Raw genomic sequence first — 16313 nt, 5'->3', positions numbered from 1 at the left:
AACAGTATTAAACAAGGAACATTGTACTGACTGATTGTGTGGTGTAACGGATAGAGTAAGGCCTTCACATGTAGAAGGTTATGAGTTCAAATCTTGTCAGGTATTTCAAATATTTATCAAAATGACTGATCATTATTTTTATTCAATTAATGAAAGCTATTTTTTATTCCTATTCCTTTCTCACATCATTTTAATCATCATACCACTTCTTGATATGCTCAATTTTAATTAATAATACATGCCAACAATGGCTGCCTTGGCCAAAATGACATTATTGCAATGGTGAGAGGGGGGAGAGGGGGGAGAGGGGGGAGAGGGGGGAGAGGGGGGAGAGGGGGGAGAGGGGGGAGAGGGGGGAGAGGGGGGAGAGGGGGGAGAGGGGGGAGAGGGGGGAGAGGGGGGAGAGGGGGGAGAGGGGGGAGAGGGGGGAGAGGGGGGAGAGGGGGGAGAGGGGGGAGAGGGGGGAGAGGGGGGAGAGGGGGGAGAGGGGGGAGAGGGGGGAGAGGGGGGAGAGGGGGGAGAGGGGGGAGAGGGGGGAGAGGGGGAGAGGGGGAGAATAAAAGAAATCTCTATTAGAATGTACATAAATTAACAGAAGCAGTAGAGTAGCACAAAGTTCAAGTACACCATTGGATAGGAAATTTAACACTGCAATTGCTTGTTGGAAGGTCTCACTGATATGACCAATATTTTGAAAGTTATTACAATACAAATACCAACAAGTTTAGTATTTTTAGGGTTTCATACCTCAACTGGTAGAAACAGAAATCTTATAGGATCACTTTTCCTGTATGTTCTTCTGACCAACAGACCAACTGTTAAGATCCCTTTTTTCTCAAGAACAGATGGATGTACCATTTTGAAATTTATAGCACACATCAAGGTCTACAGTACCTTGTTGGCATGAAACATTTTAAGCTTCTATGTCAATGCAATAGAAAGACATGACCATTTATGTCATGCATTTTGATAATCATAAATTCACTCATCAAAACCTATAGGGTACTTCCTTTGACCTACAAGCAATAAATTTTACAAGAAATAATGTTTCACACAAAAAATGCCTCCCCCCCCTCCCCTACTTCACCCATTTTACAGATGAGGCTATTTGTACTAGGGAAGCAGTATTTCACTTCAGTAATACTCACCAGTGGGCTTGTGAAAGTCCCTGTTACATTAAAAAGTATGATCACCAGTAAAGTTTTTCAATGAATGTCTGGGATTGGATTCTCAATATACTGTATTTCCACAATTAAATAGACTTTTACAAGAGAAATTGTCCACATTGTGTGAAGATGTTTCTCCTCCACATACACTTAAAGCTGTTGTTTCAACAGAATGCTGCTCTGCTGAATTCCACTCTGGTAGTCAGCTGACATTGGAATAGAGTGATCGGGCACAAGTAAGTTGGGTGCAATGGTCCCTAAAAGAGGCTTTGGATTCCCATCTCACTTGATTTAACACCACTGGGTATATTTTTTATGGGGATTTATGAAAGTCTGCATTTACCTGACACTAGCCAATACCCTTGAAAAGTCGAGAGCAAGACTTTTTGAGGCAATGATAACAAATGAGTGATGAAAATGAAATGCAGTGTGGCTAGAGACTCCAGTCAGGTAGACCGGTCACCTGGTGCAAGTCTTTTTAGTTGACGCCACTTCAGCAACTTGCACGTCTGGGATGAGATGATGATGAATGCAACAATACACGCAGTCCCTGAGTGGAGAAAATCTACAACCCAGCCAGGAATCGAACCCAGGCCCCTTAGCATGGCATTCTGTTTCACTGTCTAGAGTAATATTGTGCCCTGCCCATGACGTAATATCATACTATTTTCCTTTCCTATCAAAATATCAAGAGTTAAAGATATTTAACCACTGAGTCAATGAACTGCACTGCAAGTCAGTGAATATGTACGCCCAGAATAGTGACAGCGGCATAGCTTCATCATCTGTATTTTGTTCTATATAAGAATGCACGCTCGTGTTTTCTTTCTCTTCTGTAGTCGTGCAACTTTCCGACAGCATCTCACGCTATCAGACTCTTTATTTTCTCCCATTTTGTTCAAATGAACTGAAATTTTATTTCTGTAAGGAATTTGTTTAATTGTGACATTATTATTGGCAATTGCAATTACTGATATGACTATGAATACTTTTTCTTTCGCTCACGAGTCGGGCTATGATTAATGTAATTTCTACGTATTTCACCGGAATACGGCAAAAATTCTTTGTTACATCCAAAACTGTGATATTAATGCACAAGATGTCAGATGTCGGCATAAAAAGCTTTCTTTGTTAAAAAATAATTGCTTGGTTTGGCATTTCTGCTTTCATTTCATAATAACAATCATCAATCCCCAAATTTATAAATGTTACAGATTTTGCTTTACTACATTTTTTCTTATGTTGCCAAAGCGGTACCCATGAAATCAAATTAAACTATTCTGAATTTTCTCACCTGGCGAGAAGACAGTAATTTCCCCAATATTATAGAAACCCAAATGAAACGTTTTTCAGTACGCCATGAGTCTACCGACCTTCCCTTCAAACAATAAAAAAAGGTAAAAAAGAGTAGAAGTTACTTTTTTTATGTAGTCGATAATATTGTGCACATTTTTGGACAAAAAATAGTTTTCATTATAGAGACTAATAAAGTGGATTTTGTGTGTGTGTGTGTGGGGGGGGGGGGGGGGGTAGTTAAATATTTGGGTTCATTTTACTTTTCATTTAGTAGATTTCCATTTAATTAATTATTTATGAATTACAATTATTATCATACCACTCAGCTATTGAAGCGGACAAATTTGTCATATTACAGTACATTTAGCATAGCTGATTTAGGAATGAAGTTTTACAGGGCAAAAAATCCCACAAAATCAGCATGTAACAATCAGGCAAGGGCGGAAATTTAAAGGTTGTCTAGCTTCGACAGTTCAGTTGAAACCATTACTTTCATTTAATGTAATTACTAATCATGCTCACCAACTGCAGCAAGTTTGTATAAATGCACATTTCAGTTTTTATTGCACTGGGGTAAATACAAGAGGTCTTCATGGTAATTTATGCAGCAGGTGCAACCGTCTATAAAATGCCACACTGTATAATGAACTTGCGTTGAGAGAGTCACAATTTCTTAAATCCATCGCCATGGCCTCTGGCCTGCTGAAGATCACCGCAGTCCTGGGTTCATGCATAAACCATGAAAATAAGCTGCATTATGCCACACAAAAACAGGCCCGGACTTTGAGTTCATCGGTGAGACTAGACCCGATGGGCAGGACCTGCACATTAGTGGGAACCGAATGGCTTCATATCGGCAGGCCCGACCCATTACAGATACCCGTGGTAACAGTCTGTGGTTTCAGCCCGTTGTGAAAATTCACTCATGTGCCCAGCCATTCTTGAGCCACAGACAGCATGTTGTTGAAATGAGACCACGGTGATCAATCCATGCAACAGATAACTTGTTCAAATACTCTTGAGAATCAACAATAATGAGGATAGGTAGCAACTCTTTGTAATGACGATTGCTGAGCTGCAGACAGGCACGTAGAAGAGACAATCATACTCTCACAATTAAATTTTCAGCCATCACTTTTGTCAGCAAACGAGAGCATGCACACATTCACACAATCACTCAGACACAATTCGTGCGCACATGACCGCCATCTCTGGCCGCTGCGTCTCCAGTCTCTGAGAATCAGATCCAAACAGACCACTCCTCATGCCTCCCTGACCGTTGTCGGCAGCTGCTAGTTTAATGGCAAGAAGTGGTGGCAGCACTGACGGCAAGCTGAGGGGAGTGGTAGGAAGGGGAGAAGCAGTAGTAATGAGGAAGAAGGAAAGCAGCAAACGCACTAAGCTACACCCTGCCGGCAACTATCCACGACATCTCAGTAAACAAACCATTTCATCTACCGAGACAAAAACGAAATTTTTCCAGGTTTTTTTCCCTCCCATTTATCTGATATTTCTTGATGTGTTTGAAATTCCCTTATATTTCTTGATTTCCAGAACCAGTGGCAACACACACAATACAATAGCAGCTGACAACTTGTCAAATTTACGCCAGGAATTACATAGCCGCAATCTAATCTAAAGATTGCTGAAATAATCAGCCAACAACCTGTCACCAACAATGTGCCAGATTAAATGTTTTCTTACTAACAAAAATAAATTACTAAAGTATAAGGCTATGACCATGAAAATAAAAATTATCTTCCAGTACATTAATGAATGACAATCACAATTTATGAAATTGTATTTATCATCTTAATAGCCATCTAGTTTTATACAACAGTAAATAAGTGGAATGCTTACCTTTATCTGCCGTCCTCTAAAGAGAGATTCATCCATTGCCATTGCAGTTTGTACCGATTCACGTTCAGCAAATTCTATGTATGCAAATCCTTTGGGATGTCCATCAAACTTATTGCACAGTATTGTTACTCTGTTAATTGAGCCACAGCCATGAAAATGCTGCTCTAACTCCTCGGCAGTTGCTCCATAGTCAACCTTAAATTATGAAATATAATGTACTTTAAAATGCAACTAATATTTTCAAATAATGTATGTATATAATACATTTTATATCGATATCTACATTTTATAGCAATATTTTCAGACAATGCCATCTTAGTGCCAGCAATAGCTTCTTGACTTTATAATGATATGATTTTATAATAAATCTTTATCTACATACCAACTTACGTCAGTAATATTCATTAATATGTTGTTGCACTGTCGTAAAGCAAAGAACATGGCACTGATGATCACACACAACACTAACAAAACCAAAACACACATTGGTTCATTTCATTTAAAATCGCCCAAAATAAAGAAAACTCATTGCCATCATGTCACAGATATTTGTGAAAATTTGGTGTAAGAAAGTACATAAATAGAAAGCGATAAAATAATTTTTTTTTAGATCAAAATTGTAGTCAGGGGGCCATTTTGAAATGTCTAGCATTTCCTCCATCTGGCGTCAGTATGAAAGGTAGGTTGAAAGTTTTTAACTACTATAACTCCCTTATTTATAAATCAATTTTATACAATTTGGTGTCATTAGAAAGATAAAAGGACCAACTATATGACTAAACTATAAAAATGCTGCAACTGTGCATATAAATATGTACTAATCTGTAATTAAAGTCATTTTTCAAATTTTTTTTACAAACTTCATGAATTTCTTTCATCAAAATCACAAGCTTCACCATTTTAAGTTTTATATCAAAGAATTCCTATTGTCATACGTAACAACATAAAAAATTAGAAGGGTGTTGGTTCTGTTTAATCATTTAAAACAGAAAGAACATACATAATAATATACATGTTTCATTTTGTGACTCTTACCTAGTGGTCACAAATGATCAGTTCTCATAAAACACATTCATAAAATTCTAAAAAGCATTCATTCTTTCAAACAAGTTTACAATGGACAATATTATGTCTGATTCAAAGTATATAAACGACCAGTACTTGTGCTTGCACTAGGAGCAGGCAAAGTCATTAAAATGTTTTCATAAGGAATCCAGCAAACATCAATGTGAAGTGGCCATGAATAACTTGAGAAAGGGCCACTTGGACACATGAACTTGACTTTTGCATCTCTGTGTTCTTCACTTATCTTTAGAATTTTTCCAAGCCCCCCGCTGGTTATTGTAGATAGCTGCGACAAATGTTTCTTCTTTAATTGTGTTAGAGGCAGTGGTTTTGAATTCCAAGAGGAACTTGAATGAATTTAGTGGGTGATGAAACACACTTTATCGGCAACTTGTTTTCATTCAGTGGTTTGAAAAAAATGATTCACTCTTGTCCCAGGAATGGTAGAACCAATCTCATATCATTTTTATAACATGTTTGTGAACTATGTTATCTCCTCTGTTCTAACAAATGGTTTCTATTTCTGGAACATGAGTTTTGGCAAATGTAAACAGATCTTTTGGACTTAAAATGTGACTGTCATATGGATGCTGTAAACTTGCTCTTGTTGCTAAACATTTAATAGTACCACCAACTCCATCACATGCATTTTTGCCATGACTAGTGGCAAAAAAATTCCATTCTGCAGTTACTCCATGACCTTGCTCGTGATGGCACAAATTTAAGAAGTTCTTAAAGTTTTTATATTGTGCAGAACTGCCATCACTGAAGTACGTAACATGCTGGATGTGTGGTAATTTTTCCAGTATACAAGTGAGAGCAGTTTTCTGGAAAACACAGAATGTGTTTGTATCATGCTGCAAACAGTCACTTATACAACACAATGACATTGACTTAATGCAGCCATCTGTTTTAAAGTACACCACAAAATGATGAAGTTTGACTTCAATGATCTGCCAGTGAAATCCTTGTGCAGCATCCGGAAGCAAACAGGTATAGTTCTCTGCAAAATCCACTATGATCATCTTTGTTTGATTTGAAGTAGTGACTCAGATTTTGATACATGATGGTGATGTGTTCAGTTTTGAAGTTTTTGCACGAGATAAACAAATTCTTCGGTCATCTTCATTTATGTCTCCAGTGAAGGTCGATCAGTTTGCATCCATTGTTTGAATACAACATTTTCACAATCTTGTAAGGACTCCAGCTCCATTAAAAACTTACGCACTTCATATTCATCAGGACACCTGTAGTCCCCCAGAATTTTATAAAAGTCTGGAGTCACTTGTGTTCCAGCCGCTTCTAACACATGCTATTTTGTAGTGGGTTGTAGCATAAACAGATACACGCTCCGCAGAAAATTATTTGTGCAGGCTAACCGAGAAAGAAGAGCAAAACCGGGCTAACAAGTGACGTGCTCGGTTGCAACAAACAGAAAAGAAAAACTTCCGGCCCAGAATTCCGTGGACGAATTTCATGTACGAAAAACATTGGTGATTGTTTCGTGTTGTGGAGAGACAACGGAAGGAAAAAAAAAAATAATAATTATTATTATTAATAGTGACTTGGTCTCGAGCAGATGGACATGTATATTAGTATTGTATTGTTGAGAAAAAATGTTATTTAATTTGGTTGAATTCAGTCGTGTGCGAATTCCCTAAGAAAGTGCGGGCTTACTGTTTAATGTGGCAGTGAAATGGTGTATTGAATTTTGAATATAGAATTTGTTAAAAGCAACTGGATTTTGAGAGTGTCTTTATTTGGACTAGATAATAGGATTTTGGAATAGTAAATGAATTTTCACCTTCTTCAAAATATAGAATCTTTGGAGAAGAGTTTGATGCAAGGAGAAGACGCCAGAGCTGTGGGGAAGCTGAGCCTGTATCTGGCATTCAAGTAAGTTCACACTGATAGTTCAAGGAGCGCGGCTCTAAGTTTTAGAGAAGAACCATGGATCTTGCCGTAGGTGGAGAGGCTTGCGTGCCTCAACGATACAGATAGCCATACTGTAGGTGCAACCACAACGGCGGGGGCGGGCGGGTGTATCTGCGGAGAGGCCAGACAAACGTGTGGTTCTTGAAGAGGGGCAGCAGCCTTTTCAGTAGCTGCAGGGGCAACAGTCTGGATGATTGACTGATCTGGCCTGTAACACTAACCAAAACGGCCTTGCTGTGCTGGTACTGTGAATGGCTGAAAGCAAGGGGAAACTACAGTTGTATTTTATGCCGAGGGCATGCAGCTTTACTGTATGGTTAAATGATGATTGCGTCCTCTTGGGTAAAATATTCCGGAGGTAAAATAGTCCCCCATTTGGATCTCCGGGCGAAGACTACTCAAGAGGACGTCGTTATCAGGAGAAAGAAAGCTGGCGTTCTACGGATCGGAGTGTGGAATGTCAGATCCCTTAATCGGGCAGGTAGGTTAGAAAATTTAAAAAGGGAAATGGATAGGTTAAAGTTAGATATAGTGGGAATTAGTGAAGTTTGGTGGCAGGAGGAACAAGACTTTTGGTAAGGTGAATACAGGGTTATAAAAACAAAATCAAATAGGAGTAATGCAGGAGTAGGTTTAATAATGAATAAAAAAATAGGAGTGTGGGTAAGCTACTACAAACCGCATAGTGAAAGCATTATTGTAGGCAAGATAGACACAAAGCCCACGCCTACTACAGTAGTACAGGTTTATATGCCAACTTGCTCTGCAGATGATGAAGAAATTGAAGAAATGTATGTTGAGATAAAAGAAATTATTCAGATAGTGAAGGGAGACGAAAATCTAATAGTCATGGGTGACTGGAATTCGACAGTAGGAAAAGGAAGAGAAGGAAACATAGTAGGTGAAAATGGATTGGGACTAAGAAATGCAAGAGGAAGCCGCCTGGTAGAATTTTGCACAGAGGATAACTTAATCATAGCTAACACTTGGTTCAAGAATCATGAAAGAAGGTTGTATACATGGAAGAACCCTGGAGATACTAGAAGGTTACAGATAGATTATATAATGGTAAGACATGAACTGTAGATTAAAACTGAAAACCTTCAAAACTGTGGGAATTTAAGGAGATGGGACCTGGATAAACTGACTAAACCAGAGGTTGTACAGAGTTTCAGGGACAGCATAACAGAACAATTGACAGGAATGGGGGAAAGAAATACAGTAGAAGAAGAATGGGTAGCTTTGAGGAATGAAATAGTGAAGGCAGCAGAGGATCAAGTAGGTAAAAAGATGAGGGCTTGGGTAACCGAAGAGATACTGAATTTAATTGATGAAAGGAGAAAATATAAAAATGCAGTAAATGAAGCAGGCAAAAAGGAATACGAACGTCTCAAAAATGAGATCGGCAGGAACTGCAAAATGGCTAAGCAGGGATGGATAGAGGACAAATTTAAGGATGTAGAGGCTTATCTCATCAGGGGTAGGATAGATACTGCCTACAGGAAAATTAGAGAGACCTTTGGAGAAAAGAGAACCACTTGTATGAATATCAAGAGCTCAGATGGAAACCCAGTTCTAAGCAAAGAAGAGAAAGCAGAAAGGTGGAAGGAGTATATAGAGGGTCTATACAAGGGTGATGTACTTGAGGACAATATTATGGAAATGGAAGAGGAGGTAGATGAAGATGAAATGGGAGATACAATATTGCGTGAAGAGTTTGACAGAGCACTGAAAGACCTAAGTCGAAACAAGGACCCAGGAGTAGAAAACATTCCATTAGAACTACTGACAGCCTTGGGAGAGCCAGTCCTGAAAAAACTCTACCATCTGGTGAGCAAGATGTACGAGACAGGCGAAATTCCCACAGACTTCAAGAAGAATATAATAATTCCAATCTCAAAGAAAGCAGGTGTTGACATATGTGAAAATTACCGAACTATCAGTTTAATAAGTCACAGCTGCAAAATACTAACGTGAATTCTTTACAGACGAATCGAAAAACTAGTAGAAGCAAACCTACGTTTCTAACATTTGTAGACTTAGAGAAAGCTTTTGACAATGTTGACTGGAATACTCTCTTTCAAATTCTGAAGGTGGCAGGGGTAAAATATAGGGAGCAAAAGGCTATTTACAATTTGTACAGAAAGGACATGAAAGGGAAGCAGTGGTTGGGAAGGGAGTGAGACAGGGTTGTAGCCTCTCCCCGACGCTATTCAATCTGAATATTGAGCAAGCAGTAAACGAAACAAAAGAAAAATTTGGAGTATGTATTAAAATCCAGGGAGAAGAAATAAAAACGTTGAGGTTCACCGATGACATTGTAATTATGTCAGAGACAGCAAAGGACTTAGAAGAGCAGTTGAATGGAATGGACAGTGTCTTGAAAGGAGGATGTAAGATGAACATCAACAAAACGAAAATGAGGATAATGGAATGTAGTTAAATTAAGTTGGGTGATGCTGCGGGAATTACATTAGGAAATGAGACACTTAAAGTAGTAAAGGAGTTTTGCTATTTGGGGAGCAGAATAACTGATGGTCGATGTACAGAGGATATAAAATGTAGACTGGCAATGGCAAGGAAAGTGTTTCCGAACAAGAGAAATTTGTTAACATCGAGTATAGATTTAAGTGTCAGGAAGTCGTTTCTGAAAGTATTTGTATGGAGTGTAGCCATGTATGGAAGTGAAACATGGACAATAAATAGTTTGGACAAGAAGAGAATAGAAGCTTTCGAAATGCGGTCCTGCAGAAGAATGCTGAAGATTAGATGGGTTGATCACATAACTAATGAGGAGGTATTGAATAGAATTGGGGAGAAGAGGAGTTTGTGGCACAACTTGGCTAGAAGAAGGGATCGGTTGGTAGGACATGTTGTGAGGCATCAAGGGATCACGAATTTAGTACTGGAGGGCAGCGTGGAGGGTAAAAATCGTTGAGGGAGACCAAGAGATGAATACAGTAAGCAGATTCAGAAGGATGTAGGCTGCAGTAGGTACTGGGAGATGAAGGAGCCTGCACAGGATAGATGAGCACAGATAGCTGCATCAAATCAGTCTCAGGACTGAAGATCACAACAACACAACAGGGCACCGCATAACGTGGCGACCGTGACAGGACCTGTGAAGCAGGTGGAAGATTAACGAAATCAAGTTGAAAAGATTGACGAGTGTTGCCATAGCAACGAGTAACAGCGAACAAGATTCGAAGATATTTATCGAATAGTGTCCTGTTGGCTAATGGTGATAGAAGCAAGTAAATCGGGTAGAACGAACACCACAGTCAATCCATTAATTCACAAACACCGCCGCCGCTGCCGGTAGCAGATCGTCAAGTCACACCGGGTGAGTGAACTTTGACGTTTGTTCAATTGTGCAGTGTAAGACTTTTGAGTAGGGGGTACTGTTAATGTTGACTCGACTGAAGTCTCATAAGAATAAAATGGAAGGGCATAATCAACAATCAGAACAGCATGTTGGGGCTATGGGGATAGGAAACCCAGGACCTGATTTAGGTGAATTAATGAAGTTTATCAAAACTCAGTTTGAGTCACAGAACACAAGGCAAGATGAACTGAAGGCAGAATTAAATTCTGAACCAGATTTACAGAACTCAGAATTAGAGTCTAAATTAGATTTACAGAACTCTCAAATGCAACACCTCAAGTTAGACTTGATGGAAGAATTGTCTGCTCTCTAAGTGAAAGAGTCAATATTTTGTTTAAAGGCTTAGAGGAGAGACAGGAGAAAATTTTACGGGAAATAGCCCAGAAATTAGGGTATGATGTTGACTGTAAATGTAGTAGCCTAGAAACCAGAGTCAATGAAAATTTTGATTCCTTGAAAGATGTCTGTGAGGTCACATTTGATGTGGTTAAACAGGAATTATGTAACATTAAAACAAATGTACATAAACTAGATAAATTGCTCCCATTAGTTCAGACGCAAATTTCAGGAGTTAACTCACGTTTAGAAACTGTAGAACAAAATCTCAAAGAAAAGTTAACTACAACTGTGTTGTTCAATCTAACCGGTATAGAGGAACAGGTGAATGAGCTAATAGAACTAAAAGTGGAAGAAAAATTAAGCGTTGACATTCCTTCGCCTATAATGGCCTCCGAATTAGATCATACTAAAAAAGACTTAGATAAACTAAGAAGGGAATTCAAAATTATTCAGGAGAAACTTGAAAAGAGTAGAGTGTCTCAAAATCTTATTCTAAATAAAGAAATAATTAACAATTTGCAATGGGGATTGAATTCAGGCTTTTCCCGACAGTTCCCTAGGTTTAAACCAGACAGGGAGGTACACCCCACTCATTTCCTAAAATGATTTAATCAGGCTGTGCCTAAAAGTTGGGAAGAGGCTAAGAAAATAGAATATGCGATAGGTTATCTGGAGGGTGAAGCTTCAGAATGGGGCACAGTAAACATAGAGAACTTCATGTCCTGGGAAGACTTTCAAAGAAAATTTAAAGAAAATTTAAAGAAAAATATTGGTCTTCCAGTGCACAAGAGAAGTTAATTTCAGATATATGGGACCTGAAATACTACAGCAACGCTTGGGGTTCAATGTGTAAGTATTTCGACTGGCACTTGACGAGGGCCAAGTATTTAGACAAAGCAATAGAGGAGAAAGGAATGTATAATGTTAAAGATATAAAGAGATATGTACAAAACCCCCAGGGACGTTGACATTCTGTGTTAACGGGCGGAGTGACGTCCACTGGTTCCCGAGTTGGATTCAGTGTTGCTTCTACTTTAGTTTTCCTGCACCAGATTCCCTTCACTTCTTCAACTATTCTGTCATCTATTCTCATACTATATATCTATAACTGGTCGTTTTCACGTCAGCCTTAAACGACTGTACTGACAACTGGGTTCAGGGTTATCTAATTTTTGAGTTCTGAAAAGGTAAAACCTGTAGATGTAATCTACGAGGGCTAGGTCCTCCCACAGACTTGACATAAATTTATCAACTTTGAAACTGAATTTAGATCTGGAGATATTCCGCTGAGGAAGCGTGCTGAAAACAGAAGGGTAATCTCATATGTGAGTTCTGCAAGGGTAAAACCCGGGGAGTGTGTTCCCGAGAGTGTTATCTGGTAGTCTCTGTACTTCTAGATAGAACATTATAAACGCCAGTGTTGAGGGGAACGGCATAATTCAGTGTTACATGATGTTTAAATTTTTATAAAATGTTTTGTACCTTTTGTAAAGTATGATGTGATGGGGGAGGGTTTGTACTCAATTTTGTAAAAGGGGTGGGTAGTGTAGGCATAGACACGACCAACACTACATGAACACCACACCCTTCATACAGCCCTCGCAAACAAGTGTGACTGGTTCTTCATCATTTGCCATTCCATAGGAGTTGCTAAGATCTTTTCTTCGGGGACTTCTGAGGTGACGGTGAGAATGTCCGTTCCGTAGGAGAACATCATACCTCCTCTGGATTCTCACTTAAGTACTGGCGAAGTGGGGATCCTGGGGAAGGGGGGAAGGGAAGGGTTTCCTGTCTTTGGGGGCTATCTTCTGTCTCTCTTCGATCTTTAGAATACCAACTATCTTTCCCTTTATCCACGTTCATATACTTCTATCGCTGAAGTCATCCTCTTTTCCATGATTTATATAAATCTTTAACTAAGAACCTTAGCTGGCCGAAGAACCAGGACACACGATCACACTTTATCACTCAGACAATTGACGACAAACGCACAAGAAACACCAGATAAGAAGTGACAACCGTCACATGTAAGAGGGGGAAGTAATGCTAGTCAAGGACCAGAGCACTTGGGTTATGAGGATGGCGGTTGCACTTCTCAGACGGAATGATGCATTTAGAGTAAATTAAAATAAACTGTTCCTAGATGTGGTAGTACCTTGTAGAATAAGTGGAGCTAAGGGAAGATAAAAAGTTAAGGCAGAGAAGGAAAACACTACCAGAACCTGTATCAACAGATGGAGTTCATAAGTTTATGAGGGTAAGAATAGGATTGTACATCCCAAATAGCCTGATAAGAAACAATAGAGTAATAAAAAATAGGTTGAGAATAATTAAGTGTTAAAGCTATGGAAGCAATCTGCAAGAAAAAGGAATCAAGCAGAACATGTATATTTTACCAGGTAATTTTAAAGAGGATTGTATGAAGAGGTATATGCCAGAGGAGTGACTATGAACACTGTTGAGAGAGGATAAGAAGGGCGCACCAGATATTGTTGAAATGAGAGAAAGTGACAGGTAGGTAGACCCAGAGGAGGCTGACCTATACTGTGCAGGCAGGGGCACCAGAAGGGAATTGACCTGTACCATAGTTTTTAAGTAAGTGGAAGCGGCGTACCTACCTGTATGTGAGGACAGGATCATACCTTATGTCATTGATAGATACTGTACCCGCAGGAAATGGGAGGTATCGTAATTCTAATTTATTGTGGAAAAGTTTCCCCTGGTAACTTTGAATTCTTTTTTTCCTTATCTAGAGACGAAGCATTCTGAAAGAACAGGAGGTTACTGTTGCAACCATAGAGTAAAGAAGGTTTATTTGATGAGAACAACACCTGAAATTTGTGACTGGCTAAGGGGAGGGATTTAATTTGCACAATCCTAAAATAGCCTCGAAGGAAGGCTTATATTTGATTAACTGGTCAAGATTTGTTGTATCTTAAATTGCTTGTACTACTAAGTCCATTGGTAAAATGACTGACTATCTGAGGGAACGATAGCAATGAGACAAATTTATTTTTTATTTCTGTGCTAAAGGTTTTGTGTGAATAATAGGTGCAAAAGATATTATATGTTGTATATAAAATAACGAGTGTTCGAGCTAAGGGGAGGGATATGTAGTGCCCCCAGAATTTTACGAAAGTCTGGAGTCACTTGTGTTCCACCCGCTTCGAATACACGTTGTTTTGTAGTGGGTTTTAGCATAAAAAGATACACACTGCCGCAGAACGTTATTTGTGCATGCCAACTGAGAAAGAAGAGCAAAATCAGGCCAACAAGTGACGCGCTCGGTTGCAGCAAAGAGAAAAGAAAAACTTCTGGCCCAGAATTCCGTGGACGAATTTCATGCACGAAAAACATTGGTGATTGTTTTGTGTTTTCGAGGGAGAACGGAAGAAAAAAAAATTATTATTAATAGCGTGCACTCATCTTTTCCAGGTTGCACACAAGTTTCTGTAGAAGTTCGGTGTACGGTTCTTTCACACGTGCAGCATGCATTAACTGTATTACGTTTTGGTGATACATACACACACATACATTATGCATTCCATGACTGTTTACAGTAACACATTCTTTTGGCCTAAGTTCACAAAATTTAGTAAAACCAATTTTATATTCAGGGTATTTTTCTCTGAAATCTAAGTATACATCTTTAAGATTATGTAAAATTATTCTTTTTGTCGTTTACACTTTTTTGCCATTTTCTGAAGGGACAGACAGACAGTCTTTTTTGTTAGCACAAATGCGACTTGTATCATCTTCATCTTCACAGTAAAAATTCTGCACACGTTTTTCCACATTCTTACCTATTCTGTTTCCCACTTTATAACTCCCTTTTGACAAAATACCATCTAGCAATGTTCAGTAGTGTTAAAAAACATTTGGATTTGTTCTTTACTCCATGAAGCTGGTGCTAAGGTAAGTATTTGTAGTTTTTCTTTAACAGAGCTTCTGCTGAATATCTCTTCACGTTTTTGCATTAAAATATTACAGTCTGTACGTTCAGTACTGCCAGTTTCTTCAGACATTTTTCACCGGAACATGTAGCACTTGTAATGGTGTTCGCTGGAATTTTAAAGCTAAGCGACGAGACTTTGATCAAATGTATTCTGGACACCTGTCTTGCGCTCTCTTGGTAACCTTAAATGGTGAAATTTCAACTAATTCACAACTTTCATTAAGTTTTTGAAGAGCTGTAGATGGATCTGGTGTACATCCTTGATCTCCAACTTCACATTCATCCATCCCTGGAAGGTTATCCCCCGTATGATATAAAATGTCCTTACGACACGTTATGCACAGCTTGGTACCTGGGATAAGTCCAAGGGTTTTATATTTCCTTGCCATGGTTAAAGAAATAGGTTTCATAGATTTGTTAGCAGTCTTTTTACCACGCTTCTTAAAAGGGTCATAGCAAAGTCTGTGTCTGTCTTCAAAAGTTCCCAAATACAGCCTTTTGTGAGAACAAACACACTCAATATTTTCACAGGTGCTTCTTAGCTTCAATAATTCAGTATCAGCTTGATTCAGGCTTCACATATCTATTAAGTCAAGCTCTTCACTGCTACTACTATTCTTCTAACACAGGACATAAAACGTACCGAACATTTGTTTTCCATTGTGATTTTTAATCAACTGTGTATGTTGCAGAAAAGAACTGGATGGTTTGAAACCTTTTCTTGTTCTCTAATTACTCAAGAATGTACTATGAAGAATCTGTAAGGGGGAAATGAGAAAGAGTTAATGAGCACTTTATTAAGTGATCTCTAATATTCACATTATGGAACCAGACAGAACGGCTGCTTATGTAAGAAGCACAAAATCAAGACAAAGTCCTTCAGATATATAAAGTGCACAGACACACAAAAACCTAACACACACAGCCTGTGTTGCATGTGAGTGTTGCTGCTACGCTGAATTTTACATTGTTGTTTCATGTATTATTGAATTTGAAGCAATTAATTATTACAGCATTATTGAAAAAGTATAAAATCTGACAATAGAGGACAAACACCCTTCTGATTTTTTTTATGTTGAAAAGTATGGCAGTAGGAAATATTTAAACAAAAATTCAGATGTTGAAACTTGTGATGCTGCTGAAAAAAAATTTCCTGAAATTTGCAAAAAAAATCAGTGAGAAATTACATTAATTACAAATTTTCAAACATTTGTTGCTTAGACACAGCACTTTAATAATTTTTATATTATAGCTCTATTCTTTTACTTTCCAATGACACCAAATTGAATAAAATTGATTCATAAATAAAAAC

The 16313-nt window shown here is 38.5% G+C and overlaps 1 protein-coding gene across 1 annotated transcript in view; it reads right to left on the bottom strand.

The window, feature by feature from the left end:
• Positions 1-16313, bottom strand: part of LOC126174839 (polyadenylate-binding protein 2) — a 115773-nt gene that overhangs the window by 23159 nt on the left and 76301 nt on the right. The window contains exon 5 of the mRNA XM_049921222.1: positions 4323-4517. Coding sequence (XP_049777179.1) covers positions 4323-4517 — 195 coding nt within the window. The remainder of the gene's footprint in view (positions 1-4322; positions 4518-16313) is intronic.

The sequence above is a fragment of the Schistocerca cancellata genome, chromosome 3 (genome assembly GCF_023864275.1).
Source record: "Schistocerca cancellata isolate TAMUIC-IGC-003103 chromosome 3, iqSchCanc2.1, whole genome shotgun sequence".
Lineage (NCBI taxonomy): Eukaryota > Metazoa > Arthropoda > Insecta > Orthoptera > Acrididae > Schistocerca > Schistocerca cancellata.
This window is presented reverse-complemented; position numbering and strand designations above follow the sequence as displayed.